The 14,547-nt window shown below is 31.7% G+C and overlaps 1 protein-coding gene across 4 annotated transcripts in view; it reads left to right on the top strand.

The window, feature by feature from the left end:
• Positions 1–68: 68 nt before the first annotated feature.
• Positions 69–14,547, top strand: part of LOC143068898 (uncharacterized) — a 43,965-nt gene continuing 29,486 nt past the window's right edge. For 3 of the 4 annotated variants that reach the window (XR_012976269.1, XM_076243251.1, XM_076243253.1), the window contains exons 1-3: positions 69–114; positions 7,153–9,834; positions 10,146–10,315. Coding sequence is in view for 3 of the 4 variants with exons in the window: in XM_076243251.1 (XP_076099366.1) it covers positions 7,218–9,834; positions 10,146–10,315 (2,787 nt within the window). In the remaining variant the exon portion in view is untranslated. Of the gene's footprint in view, positions 144–7,152; positions 9,835–10,145; positions 10,316–14,547 lie in introns of all 4 variants that reach the window. The other variant, XM_076243252.1, reaches the window with a different exon arrangement.

Here is a 14,547-nt window from a genome sequence, read left to right as displayed (position 1 = left end):
GAAATTGGCTTTTTCTATCGATCTGGGCATAGTTCGGATCATTAGCAAATTAGGGAGACCCAGAAAATATTTACTTCCGGTGACAATTTTGGGAAAAATGTGAAACAAACAAAGGTTATATTTTAGAGTAACAAACACGAATTGTATGTCCCCTGGATGAAAGCATTTGTATTCATTGTATTTAATAATGCACTTCAATCAAATTGGTCATAAATCGATGTTTTTGTTAATGTGAAAGCATTATTCTGAGAGTCGTTCGATTTTTTTGCAAGATTAGTATATTTATGTTATTTTAACTTCCCTTATATTTCGCTTTCACGGTTGTCAACCCCAGATAAACTTGATACATTGCAAATCATTATTTATTTATCTACACAATGGTGTATAACATGTTTACATTTGTTGTCAGAATCATTCCTAAGTATGACAACCAAATATTTGGGGTGCGACTTTTTACCCCAATATACCCCAACATACCCCAATATACTCCAATATACCTCAAAAAACAGTTTCAACATTATATTATTGAATAATAATATCATTTTAGGCATTTCTATGTTATTTTAACACCAATAATACTTTATTTTATAAATATATTTAATTTTAAATCACTCTTTTCATTGAAACTGGTTCCGTTCTTGTCAGCCGCTTACGATCACAAAATGTCTTTTTACCCCAATATACCCCAATATCTTCCAATAAAACGTTTCAGTGCAATATTCATATTGTGGAATGATATTTTACCCATATTTATTTCAAAGAACAACTCTATTCACATTTGTGTGTATTTAGAAGCTATTTTTAAAACTTCAGTAAAACTCGAACACTGATAATGGTACCACTAAAGACCAGAACGGACCTTAAAATATACAGGGCAATTTTTAAATTCCTATTTCTTTTTCTCTCCTCCAAATTTAAGTTTTATTCAATAACATTTGTATTTTCTTAATTAAATTTGAAATGTTTTTCATACATTCATTAATGAAATTTTTTACTTATGTTTTGAAATATTTTTTCAATTTTGATTTTTTTTCTCATATTTTTGAAATTAATGTCTCAAATAAAATTTGAAAATGTTCTTCTACATCAAATAAGATTTTTAAATTTTCATTTAACAAATTATGTTTAATAATCACATGTTTAAAATTACGTAAACTTGGACGGACCAGAAATTACAAAGTTGGTAGTTTCAAATAAACTTCAAATTAGAAACTTGTAAAAAATAAAATTTATTAAATTTCATTCATCTAGACGAAAAAATATTTTTTTCTGATGCCACAACCCAGGCCTAAATGGGGAGATTAAAAGACTGGAATGGACATCAATCTTACGGTGGGATTCATTTAAACTTGAGAACTATTTATTCAATGGATTTCTTTCTTATTTTAAAGTCGAGGCTAGTCATTTAATCAAAATCAACCAAGTTTTAAAGAATTAAATGTTTGTGATATATATAAATATAAAAAAAGACCGAAATAATAACATTAAAAGACATCAAGTCAAGAAATTCCGTATATTTTTTTTATTTATTTATCTTCATAATTTATTACTAATTCCAGACCGACTGTGCAAGGGTTGTATAGTCAGCCAAGTCGTAAAAAACTTCCATGTGTTGTCTAATTCCAGCCTTTAGTTAGGATTGAAAACGAGAAAAAAAACATATTTTTAGATGGGAGGTATATCTATATAAAAAAAAGCCTGAATGTTCCCGAATTGTATCATTAATTCTGCAGATAACATATTTAATATTTAAGGAATGACTGTAAAAAAAATTCTGTCTATGAATACATAACATAAAATATGTTAGTTCCGACAAATAGGCAAAAAAATAATACAGTCATATTCTTATAAGTTAATTCTTAATTTCATTTTAACCGGAGTAAATTTGGGACTACAATATACTAGTATAATAGTCCCAGAGTAAATCATGAAAAAACGTTGATTACGTCTGGTCACATGACAAAATTATGTCTATGAGCTGATAAACAAAACGACGTCAGCCAATCAGAAGATGCGCTACATCCAAAATTAAATTATTTATTTGAAGAAGAAAAAAAAAGTATTTCTAGCCAACATTCTTCGTCTTCAATATAGTAGTTAAAAAATCAATAAAGAGTATTTAATACTTGTGTGTGTTAGAAGGTGCCGACTGCCTATTTACAATAAAAGACCAAAGATGAAATTGCATGCTGTACAGTCGGTGCAGGATAAAAAAAAATCCACCATCTATGTTATAATACTTGTATTATATGTCTCTGATGTTATCAATGTCTTGAACATGTTGAAAGCTGCCATGATAGTTGGAGCTTTCAGCGTCGATTTCAGTAATTTATTCCAGGCTATTTCTGTTCTTGGAAGTGATCTGGGAAAATGAACAGGTACATTGAAGAGACATGTTTTGTCGAAATGCGCATCTGGTGCAACAAAATTGGTACCGTTGATTTTATTATTGAAACTTGTAAAATTCTTATATTTTCAATAGTTCTTCTGCAAAATTGGATTATATTAAAGAAAGAGACTGTCGTTTTAATAAAATGAAAAGATCTGAATGGCTCTGTAAATTGAAAAAAAATATATGCATACAAATTAGAAGCTGTGGTATGATTGTCATGATGAGACAACTTTTCACCAGAGACCAAATACAAAAATATTATCAACCACAATAATCACATCATAAGTTCATAAGACATATTAAAACAGCATGTCTAATATCAATTCAATACAACTGTCTAAATCCAAGTCTAAACACAAGTGTCAGAATACAAGTCCAATACATGACTGTAAGGCAAGTGTCCCAAACTACATGGTCAACTAATATATATATTGTTTTTCATTATTCAATTTACATAACATTAATACTCATTTATCTAATTTACAAATTAATGCTAGTTTATCTATTTTCCCAAATATCCAGTCTTTGTGACATAACCTATAAAATCTCTTAAAAAGTAAGAAATCCCTTTTGAATATATAACACTTCTCTAATCCTTAAGTCTCTATTGTCATTAAGGAACTATTTATCAAGTAAATTATTTCTTAAGCTAGTGCTCAATATCCCAACTAATTCTGAATGATAACAATTATTTGAATTCCACATTTTAACATTCTTGTATCTAAAATATACTGGTTATAAGACATGTAAGATGAGATCCACTTTCTCCTAAGATACAAAAAATTAGAAACATATACAGAATAACATTTAGTAAAGAACTTTGTATTTCTTATCCTAATCTAAAGAAATATAACAATGAAAATATGTTTATATGGCCAATGGGTTGTGAGAATCTAGAAGTTCTAAAACACCTATGCAATTTAATAATCAGTCTCTGGACTGAGAGGGATAATTTGATAAAAAATGTTAATGATGCCAATTTGCTGAACCAGTGAATCATTCATAGACCAAATTAAATGTTATGGCACTAATGGTATCCATAAACAGTTGAATAACATTTTTATATATATGTTGTATCACCACAAACAATAACTGAACCTTTATATTTATTTAAAAAAAAGTATTTTCTATATCATCATGAAAATCATTATCACAAATACGATTAAAATTAGACTTTTCGTGAGGTACTACAGTTTTGAGCAAGCATTTCTTGGCATGTAACAGATTGAAATCTCGGGGTTATGATATTTCATGTATATTTTGAACTCAGGGACGATTACCCCGGCATCCTTTGCAAAAACAATCTTCTATGAGACTTCGGCCTTTATGTTTTGAATTGTAGTTCCACTTTCCATATTCGGTGTTTCTTCTAAGTCAAGTGCCTGTACGGAGACTCCAAGTAGACAACATATGCATAGTATATAGCCTTTTCTTTTAAGATAACGAGTGTTGCCTGTCCGGTACATGAAAATATCAGTTAGAAAGCAAGTTTTTAATATTAATTAGATTGGAAAGCTTAATAGGGAAGACATCAAAAGATCGATGTAGGATTATAAAAAAATCAATCAAATAGTTTGGGGTTGGGGGTTAAAATTGCTGCAAGTTTTGTTTATCCAAAATCGAATTTACATATATCCATATTGGTCAATCAATTTTTTTCTCAAATTAAGTTCAGAGGGAGTGAAAAAACTATGTGAATTAAGTTTTTTTTATCCTACATTGAACTTTTGATGTCGTCCCTTAATTCAAGGGTTGAAAATGGAAAACGCAGAAGGGGGGTCCAGTGAGAATATTTTTATTTCATAAAGGCTACATTTGAAAGGTTTATATTTTTTTAAATTAATCTTTCACTACTGATTAATTGAGCAAGGATTTCTTGGAGTGATAAAAAATATGTTGGTCTGAGAAACGTGAACACACAAACCTGACCATATACATGCAACATTGCATTTCTGGTGACCAATGTCCTCACTGAGTGAAAAATACATACATTTTATTAACATAAAAAGAAAACTTTAAATGTTTAAAACATATAAGGATTATTACTTAAAACTAAAATTTGAGAAATTGATTTGACCAAGGATTTTTATAGTATTTGTCTTACTATACAAATCCTTGATTTGACAGATTGGGAGCTCTTTCTTGATTGAGAAAAAATATTTGAGATTTTTTTTTCAAAATTTGAGAAAAAATTTCGAGTTTCATTTTAAAAATATACATCATATCTTACTCTAAAGAAAAGTCAAACACAAATATGCATTTTCCATCTCCACATGTTAAGGGGAAAAAAAAGGAATTGCAGAAAATTACCCTTATATTTTTAGGTTCGTTCGTTCTGGTTTTTAGTGAAACCTTCGTCAATACCTGAATAAAGAACGGTTTTTAAAGCCTATAAATGCACAAAAATGTAAACAGCCGAGTTAAATTTAAATATTTCTGCATGTTATATCATTCCTTTTAATTGAAATTGTATTAAAACTGTTTATTCGAGTATGTTTGGGTATATTGGGGTAAAAAGTCATTTTGTGATCGTAAGCGGCTGACAAGAACGGAACAAGTTTCAATGAAAAAAGTGATTTAAAATTAAATATTTTTATAAAATAAAGTATTAATGGTGTTAAAATAACATAGAATTGCCTTAAATGATATTAATATTCGATAATATTGTGTTGAAACTCTTTTTTTAGGTATATTGGGGTATATTGGGGTATGTTGGGGTATATTGGGGTAAAAAGTCACGCCGAAATAATTATTTTGTATACATACAACCAATATGACTCATCATAGGAGAGCTGTGGTGTAGTGGTTAACACATCTAACACAAGGGTTCCTGGTTTGTTCCCCCTGCTTTGTGGAGAAAATTTCATGGACTGAATTTTCGGCTCTCCCTTTTACCATTTGCGAGTATGGACTTGAGAAACAACGATAGTCAGTCAGAAGGGGACAATAAATGGCTGACTTGTTTTAAGAGAGAGCCATATACAATGTATCTTGCACTTAAAGAACACCCTTGTATAATTCGGAAAAGAGCAGGCTCTTGCTACTACAGGGCAGCACTCCCACCTGCAAAGTGGAAAGGGATTTACATAAATACATGTAGGTCATTTCTGGAATCAAGACTTGTACGGGAAAAGATCGTCAATTTTGCATGCCTTTATGACATCATTTACCAGATATAAGGCACGCCTGTATTCCTGCTCTATTAAAAGTTTCCAGCACATTCATAATCATCATTCTGTAGGGTAGTATAGAAATAATTAATGTTCCATAAGTACATGTACATAATCATGATTGCCATATGACTGATGGAGGGTGACCATCCTCTTAGATTATATTTCCCAAATATTTTGTACAATATACAAAATCAAACGTTTTCACCCGTTCGCTCAACATATGTTGGAAATTTCTATGCATACATTTTTGTCACATGTTGATGAAAGTCACATGACAGATTCGTCTGAAAACCGTATCCCGCAACTGGCCTATTGCAATATTAAACTTGTTTCTCAATCCACTATAAATAAATGTGCTTAAACTAACTGATAAGAATTATAAGACAGACTTGTTGATGTCTGCTGCAAATGGTTCCAACCACAAAGGTAGAGGTGTTATTCACCATTGTGTAGATACATTTTTTGTAAATCCATTTACAAAAAATGTTGATTTACATCATATCAAGTTTTAGCGGGGTTGGCAACTGGGAAATCTTTATATAATGTAAGTTTGCAACTGTGTGATGGTGATAGTTTTCAAAAACACAGGTTAAGTCCTTTGTGTTATATTAAGGTATATAGGGTTTTTTTCTAAGACAAGTTCCTGTCGATTTTACTTATTGTCTACAATGAATCACTAACTATTGTGACACAATTATTGTTTTAATTACATCTATTTTTTGTCTTTTACAAGAAGAGATCTACAGATAAGTCAACAGAGCCTTAATATGGTCAGCATGGTCAGTCAACTCCTTACAAGAATTGTTGCCCTTTAAATGATTATTTTTTTTTATAGTGTCACTTTTGCATTCTAAAGTTATGCCCCTTTACAAATAGAAATTTTGCTGAATTGTTCGTGTCCGTTTATAACTAACTTAAGTTTTCCTCAACCAAATGTTATGAAACTTATATATGGAAGTGTTTAACAACCTTGACTGGCTTTTCAGCCCTCGCACGGTCGGTAAATGAAACTTATAGATTGCTTATTAACACTAAACAAGTACAAATTTGCGTTGCCTTACTTTTAAAGTTTTTGAGTTATGTCCCTTTATAACTTTATATGCAAGCTAGGGCATCATCAGACATATGTGTCCCATGGACACATTCCCCATTTATTTAATACAAATTATCTTGAAAACTATGATAGGTAGAAACTTTAAATCCAAAAATGGTCAGCAAGACATAATTTACAAATATGTCAACATGACTGAAATTGTCAATATGTACATGTACTCGATATTGAGTTATGGCCCTCTAAACTTGATTTTTAATCCCAAAAAAAGCAATCATTAATGTTATTGTTTGAAGATGTAGGTGAGCGACATGTGCTCTTTATACATGTACCCTCTAGTTTTACAGCTACATGTACACATGTGCAAATGTATGTACATCATACCTGTAATCAAGGCCAAAAATTTGGTTATTCAGCATATAATTGATAGATTGATTAATGGACATACATCTCTTTCTAAGTTTCTTTATTTTTATGAAATTTAGTCCATTCAATTTATTCACTTATTAATAATTTTTTCTTCATTGTAATTTTAGATGCTGCAGTTGATCTTCAAATTGAGTGAATGGCAGATTTGGTGCACTGATAGATAAAAACAAAAATGGCTGAAGAGGCTGATAAGGAAAATCTTGTTGACGATGTTGTGTCTACACTACAGTCATTTCATATCGGTGACAGTCCTACAGCTGACACAAACATAAATAATTCTAACCGACAAAATGTCTTCCAGAGAACACAGCACAGATTTCAGTCATCGGAACCGTCTGCCTCAGCTTGTATTATATCATCAGAATACTCTTCAGACGACAGCCAGTCATCAAATGAGAGAAAATCTAGAAGTTTAAAGCAAAGGATTCAAAGAAAATTAAATCAGAAATCTGAAAATTCAAATGTTGGTGGAAATCAAAACTCTCACGTTCCTGATGTAGTCCCTAAAAGTGATCCATCAAATGCTGTACGGTCAATGACTCAAAATTCACAAAATAACACAAACTCTTTAACAGACTCCTCTTCACAACATATTTCAGAAGCAAGTACGGAAACAGTACCTAGTGCAGAAGTTTATCCTAATGTTCAGTCATCAGCTACAGCAGAAACGCAACCTCCAGTATCCACTGTTTCTCAATCAAACACATCTCCTGATAAACCACCAGAAAGAAGAAGGAGGAGGTTTATCACCAGAGAAAAGGAACCAGAAGAATTAAACACACCTTTAACACCTGACCTTACTCAGAAAGCAGAGTCAGAGTCTCCTGAAACCAGTACTACCCGTGTAAGAACAAGGAGTAGGACAAGATTACTAAATCAAAATGATGACGCTAAAGGTTCTCCTGAATCAAGCCAGACATCAGACCTTACTCAGAGAACAGGGTCAGAGTCTCCTGAAACCAGTACTACCCGTGTAAGAACAAGGAGTAGAACAAGATTACTAAATCAAAATGAAGACTCAAAATGTTCTCCTGAATCAAGTCACACATCTGATTCGGCAGAACCAGGAACAAGAACCCGACAGAGAAGAAGTGTGCTCAATGAAAGTGCGTATTCTGGTATTCGAGCAAAGTCCGTGGAACGTACTGTTAGGGTAAGGTCATCTGGGCTGTTAAACTCAAATCAAGATGCTTCTAAATCCCTTAATTTGACATCTCAAACAAATAATTCTGTTGACAACCAAGCTTCAGGTGAAAACACTGAAAGCACAGAAAAATCAGCAACGTCTAGGAGAAGTGCTGCTGAATGTATACGTTTAAGGCGAGTGCAGAGTTTGGAAAGGGGGAAAAGGCCAAATCTGTCTTTCCTATCAAATGTTAATAAAAGTTGTGATGATAAACAATTAAGTCTACCTACAACTCAAGTCACACAAACACCTGTCATTGGTAATCCATTAATTGCCAAACTTGAATCAACCTATAAACTTTTGAGAACAAGGAGAACAAGATCAGAAACTCCATCAAAAAGTGAAGAATCAAGTAATTCTGTGCAAAATAGTCCTGAAATTCAGTCCTCGCCAAAAAATGGAAATATGAATATCCAGCAAACCGAATCTGTGCCAAATGAAGTGACTTCCTACAAACCTGCCAAACCTGTGGCTGACAGAGTACCTACAAATGGTCAGAGCCCCAATAAGACGGAATCTCAGAATGTTGATATAACAGCTGAAAATCAAGATGGATCATCAAAACATGACATAGAGACTAAAGATGTGACTCTTATATTTAAATCTAATGAAACTATGGACAAACCCACAAATCCAGATATACATCAGCCTGAGAACAAATCGTCCAAACTTGATCCCTCCATTTATCCACACCATGACATATCACAAACTTTATCCGATCAAAACATATCAGACAAATCTCCACAAAAACTTTTATCTGGGTCAAAAACTGAGCAGGGCTTATCTGATGAATCTCCCCAGAGAAGTAGGAATTCATCTGGAACAAGAACTGATCAAAACATATCAAACATTGACAAAACTCCTCAGAGGAGTAGACATTCATCTGGAGGCAGGTCGTTAAGTGAGTCAACCGAAATCAAGCAAGTAATGACTCCAAAGGGAAGTAAATCATTAGACATTCCTGACTTAGCTCTCAATAACTCATCATTAAGACGAACACCAGTCACTGATTTAGATCAAGCAATGAAACAAAGAGATGAGGAAAAGTTACGAAAATTGTTTAAAAATACAGAAGCAGGAATAAATGATGTACAAAAACATGACGATAATTCATCAAAAGTTGTATGCCAAAGTGAGGCTGTAATGGAAACTGATTTAGATCATGTTCCTATTCAAAATAGTCGATTTAATAGAACAGTTGATGGAAGTTTACGAAATAATAGTTTATCATCACCGTCAAGTCCAAAAGTGTTTCCTGAACAAATAAGGTCAATAGACAGTCCTAAGGCATTTACAAATCAGATAAAATCACCAAGTAGTCCAAAACCATTTGGTGAGCAGCCAAAGACTTTTAGTAGTGTGAAACCACTCACTGATCAAACGAAAGCTTTGAATAGTCCTAAACCATTCTTACCTATGGCAGAATACAAACCTGTGACAAGTGCTGTGGCACAGCTAATAACCGAAAGTATCAACAAGGAGGACGAGGAAGTAAAACCCAATGCTAAAGAATATAGTCCATATCAAAACTTAGATGATGCTGTCAAATGGCCAGCTTCAGTACCTGGAACCCTTGATTTCAGTCGCATGGAAGTTTTTGAAGGTAATTGGACTATTAAATTGCTTGAATTAGTTTGTTTCAAACTTTTTCGTATATTTTATTTTAAGGAAAGTACAAACATTTTTGAGATTGTTCATGAAAACCCATTTTTATCACACAACACAATTTGACCACTTTACTGAATGTACAAAATGTAAAGGTATTTTTTTTTCGCAATTTGATTTTGAATTGAAGTAAAGTGCATTTATAATGAAAATTAATTTTTGAAAAGAAATAAGAGAATTTGAATAAGCCCCTTTCTGGTACTTAACTGATAACAGATATACGTAGTTAATGTTGATATATATTTTTAGGGAAGATGTTACTGTCGTGGCTGTCTTCATCTATTGATGATAACCATTACCTCCGATTGATGTTGACCCGTCATGACCTGCAGGTTATCGGTTCACAGTATTGTACCTGTCTGATCGCTGCTGGAGTAATCAAAGAAGTTAATAGGAAGGACTCACAATGGCTGTTTAAGGTAAGAAATGAAATCAATTTAATTTTTGATTAATTTTAATATCCAAAATACAATTTTAGTTATTCTAGAGATATTGTTGTGACCCTTGATAATCTGTAAGATTTTTTTTTTGTAATGATAAGGGAGCATTAATCACCAATGTAACAAGCTGAGGTTTAAGCTCATATATAATATTTCCATAACTGTAATTCATTCGGCAAAGTCATATGTGTTCTGCTACAGTCATGACAGTGGGGCACCAATAAAATTAAACAAAATTTATTGCTAGGATTTAACTAAAAAAGATATTTATTATTTGCAATAAGACATGATTTTCTCTGTTATATAATTTGTTCCTAATCATTTACGAAAATGCCCATCAAAATGCATATATATTAAAGAGAGCATATGCTGATTTAATTGCTGGTGTTGAAATTTATGTATCTATCAGTCTCTTTGCCTCACCCTTAAATTGTTCAAAGTGGGCCCTTGCTATCATGACAGTTATACAGCTTTTTATGGCCTAGCCATAGCAAAGGGGCATTATGGTTTGTTTATCCATGTCTGTCCATACATACACCTTGAAATAGGTTTCTGTTCTCTAACTTTCAGATTTCAAAACTCTGTCAGATGAAGCTCGAATTTAAGTGGCTTCACTTTTACCGTTCTGGAGTTATGGCCCTTTATAATGCTATATGCAAGCAGGGGCATCATCTGTGTCCCATGAACACATTCTCCATTTATTTTTATATTCAGATGCTCAATATAAAAAAATATAAAAGAAATAAGGAGATGTAGAACGATTACTATCAACAAGGGTTCAAATGAAGTTGATGTTATCAATTATAGGCAACTGTATTCATTAATAAGAAATACCCAAGGCAGGCCTTGAAAAATGTGAAACAATTCAAACAAGACAACTACAATGTGATGACCTAGTTCATAACAATATAATTTATGAGAAACAAATTTGATAGACATGAACCAATAACAACCACTGAACAATAGTCTCCTGACTTTGGATAGGCACATAAAGAATGGTGCAGGAGAGAAACCCTTGTCCTTACTGTGACAGTGGTGTAATGAGGCGCGAAAAAAACTAACATAAAAACAATAGTCACAATCAATGAAAGATGAATAATCAATTTGTCACAGTTACTGAAAGCTGCATGACTTACAAACAAACCTACAATAGTATCATGGAGGCCCGCATAAAAAGTATGACAATGAACACGTTGCCTGTCAATACTGAGGTTGAGAGTTGGAACCCAATCATGGCAGAGTGACTGCAAATTGATCTTATATGAGCTAAGATTGGCAGTTTTCTCCTACCAATGTTTTTTCTCCAGTTACTCTTGCTTTAGCCACCAATAAAAAACTGGTGGCCAGGTTTTAACCAATTTGAATGAAACTTTGGTGAATTGTTTAAATCTATTGATGTGAGTTCCATTTTGTTTCTTATAAATTTTAGATTATATATCTTCAAATTATGGGTGTGTTATTCATAAAAAAAGAGGGGATTTACCAGTATTCTGACAATAACTCAAAAACGCTTACAGCGGTTTTCATGAAACTTTAGTAAATTGTTTATACCTATTGGGTGTAAAATCTCTTTTGATTTTTATTAATTTAAGATTTACATTTCCCAGTAATGGGATTTTATTTTAAAAAGGGGGTGATTTTCAAGTTTTTGGATGATATCCTTAAAGTGCTTTAAGCAGTTTTCATTAAACTTTCCTGACTGATTTATATCTATTAAGATAACCTCCCATTAGTTGTTTATGCCCCACCTACGATAGTAGAGGGGCATTATGTTTTCTGGTCTGTCTGTTCGTCCCACTTCAGGTTAAAGTTTTTGGTCAAGATAGTTTTTGAAGAAGTTGAAGTCCAATCAACTTAAAACTTAGTACACATGTGCCCTATGATATGATCTTTCTAATTTTCATGCCAAATTAGAGTTTTGAGCCCAATTTCACGGTCCACTGAACATGGAAAATGATAGTGCAAGTATCAGGTTAAAGTTTTTGGTCACGGTAGTTTTTGATGAAGTTAAAGTCCAATCAACTTGAAACTTATAACACATGTTCCCTATGATATGATCTTTCTAATTTTAGTGCCAAATTAGAGTTTTGACCCCAATTTCAGAGTTTTTACCCCAAATTCACGGTCCACTAAACATAGAAAATGATAGTGCAAGTGGGGCATCCGTGTACTATGGACACATTCTTGTTTTTATAACTTTCTGATATAACATTGAGAAATTATTGAACTTTATTGAATAAAATATGTGACAGGCTTATCATGTGACAAGATCATGTGCTCAGGGCGCAGCTGTTTATTCAATATGTAATAAAAAAATGTTTTCAGTGTTTAATATTAAGTCAAAATGTAAAGCAAATTCTTCTTTTATTATCCTATAAATTGTGCAGTTTTGAAAAAGATAACTGAAAAAAAATTATGATGCAAAATAAGTACATTCAATATTTAAAAAGACATGGATTTTTTAGTTTTAAAAATAGATAATTAAACCCACCTTATAGAACATGATAAATAATATTCGTCCATCTGTTTAACACGTGTATGATATTAAAAAGGCAGAATTCTATATAGTGACATTCTTGTAATTTTTCAGTCCCTAATATACCTCAATCAAAATAACATAATTTGACTAAGTCTAGTAAATCATTACCCTAAATAACCTTTAGTACCTCTTAATTTGACTTTTAGTCGTGGATAATGACCACTATCGCATCACCTGTGGCTATTGATGAATTGTCACCAATAAAAATCTGTTCCGTTAGGCTGACCACAATACACTTTGTGTATTAACTTTATTATGGTATCAAATTAAACGTTATTATCTGTCTATGGTGGATGTATATTGACATTTAACTAAACGTTCATTAAAGGGGAGGTAATCCAATTGTCATCCATTGATGATGATGTGAAATGCGTGTGTCATCACAGTTTTCTCCTATTAGATGTGATGCTGGATATATAACCTCAAATATTACTCATGAAAAAAATTAGGAATTATTATTCATAAAATATATATAAAGTGGACAGAGATTTATGTAAATGGAAATATTTGTATTAAAAGAAATAAAACGACTGTGTATTCTCATAAACCTGATTTTTTATTAAAATGATATTCTAATGAAGGAAACTATCAGAGAAAAGGTATGCACATTATACATTTTTATAGTATTCAATTAAGGACATTATTATATAATGTTATACACATTTTCAAATTTGTTGCTGTTTTTCAATCTGAAGTTAGATATATTCTCATTTCATACTGTAGGCATTTCTGAACTCATGGGACATTTGTACAGTTTGTATTTATGATGTTAATATATATTTTGTTGAATTTCAGTCAGAAGATGTATCTTAGATTTTTTGTAAAATTTGATTGACATAATTTATGATCAAGGTCTCTAGAAATTGAAAGTAAAATCTGAAGTCAAAGGCATTTTGCTTTTTATTAAAGGAGAGGGTTCAGGTGTTTGAAAACAATATAAAAGTAAAGTTAAGATTTTTATTAAATTCTGAATTTTCAAACAACTTTGAACTTTGTAAAAGGATAGAAATGTTATGATACAAATCTTAATTTGCCTTTGAACATGTCATATTAAAAAAGCAGTACATAGTTCTTAAAAGAAAAAGAAGGGTAAAGCTAAATTGCAATAGATTTTGTACCTCCATTTTCATTAAGAAAATGTTATTCTTATCATGAAAATCATACCAAAGATTTAAAGTTAAAAGGTGTGTTTCTTTATTAAATTTAATATTTATAAAATGACACAATACACAGGAAGATGGCAATGCCTTAATTGTTTAAACATTGATAATAAAGATAGGAAAATATTTTTTTTACCGATAAAGATCAAGTCGGTGATCTGGAAAAACCAAGGTTTTTTCTCGACATACCTAAGATTTTTTTCCATATGATCATTCAGAGTTAATGTCATTTTAAATATGTGATTATGAAGATAGATGATTGAATTTTAAAGTTATTTTAAATTTTCAAATTAATCAATCAATTATATTTAATGTAACTTATTAGGATGGGCATTGATTGGTACATGAATCATCTATATATATGATTGGTAAATGTTTTAGAAGGACCAATTGTTTTTCCAATATTTTATGAGTGGGCATAAAAAATTCTATATACATGTAGCAACTATTGTTTTATGAATGACATTTTTATAACAATATCGAGAATTATGATTGGGAAAAAATATAATTCT

The sequence above is a fragment of the Mytilus galloprovincialis genome, chromosome 3, assembly GCF_965363235.1.
Source record: "Mytilus galloprovincialis chromosome 3, xbMytGall1.hap1.1, whole genome shotgun sequence".
Classification (NCBI taxonomy): Eukaryota; Metazoa; Mollusca; class Bivalvia; order Mytilida; family Mytilidae; genus Mytilus; species Mytilus galloprovincialis.
This window is presented reverse-complemented; position numbering and strand designations above follow the sequence as displayed.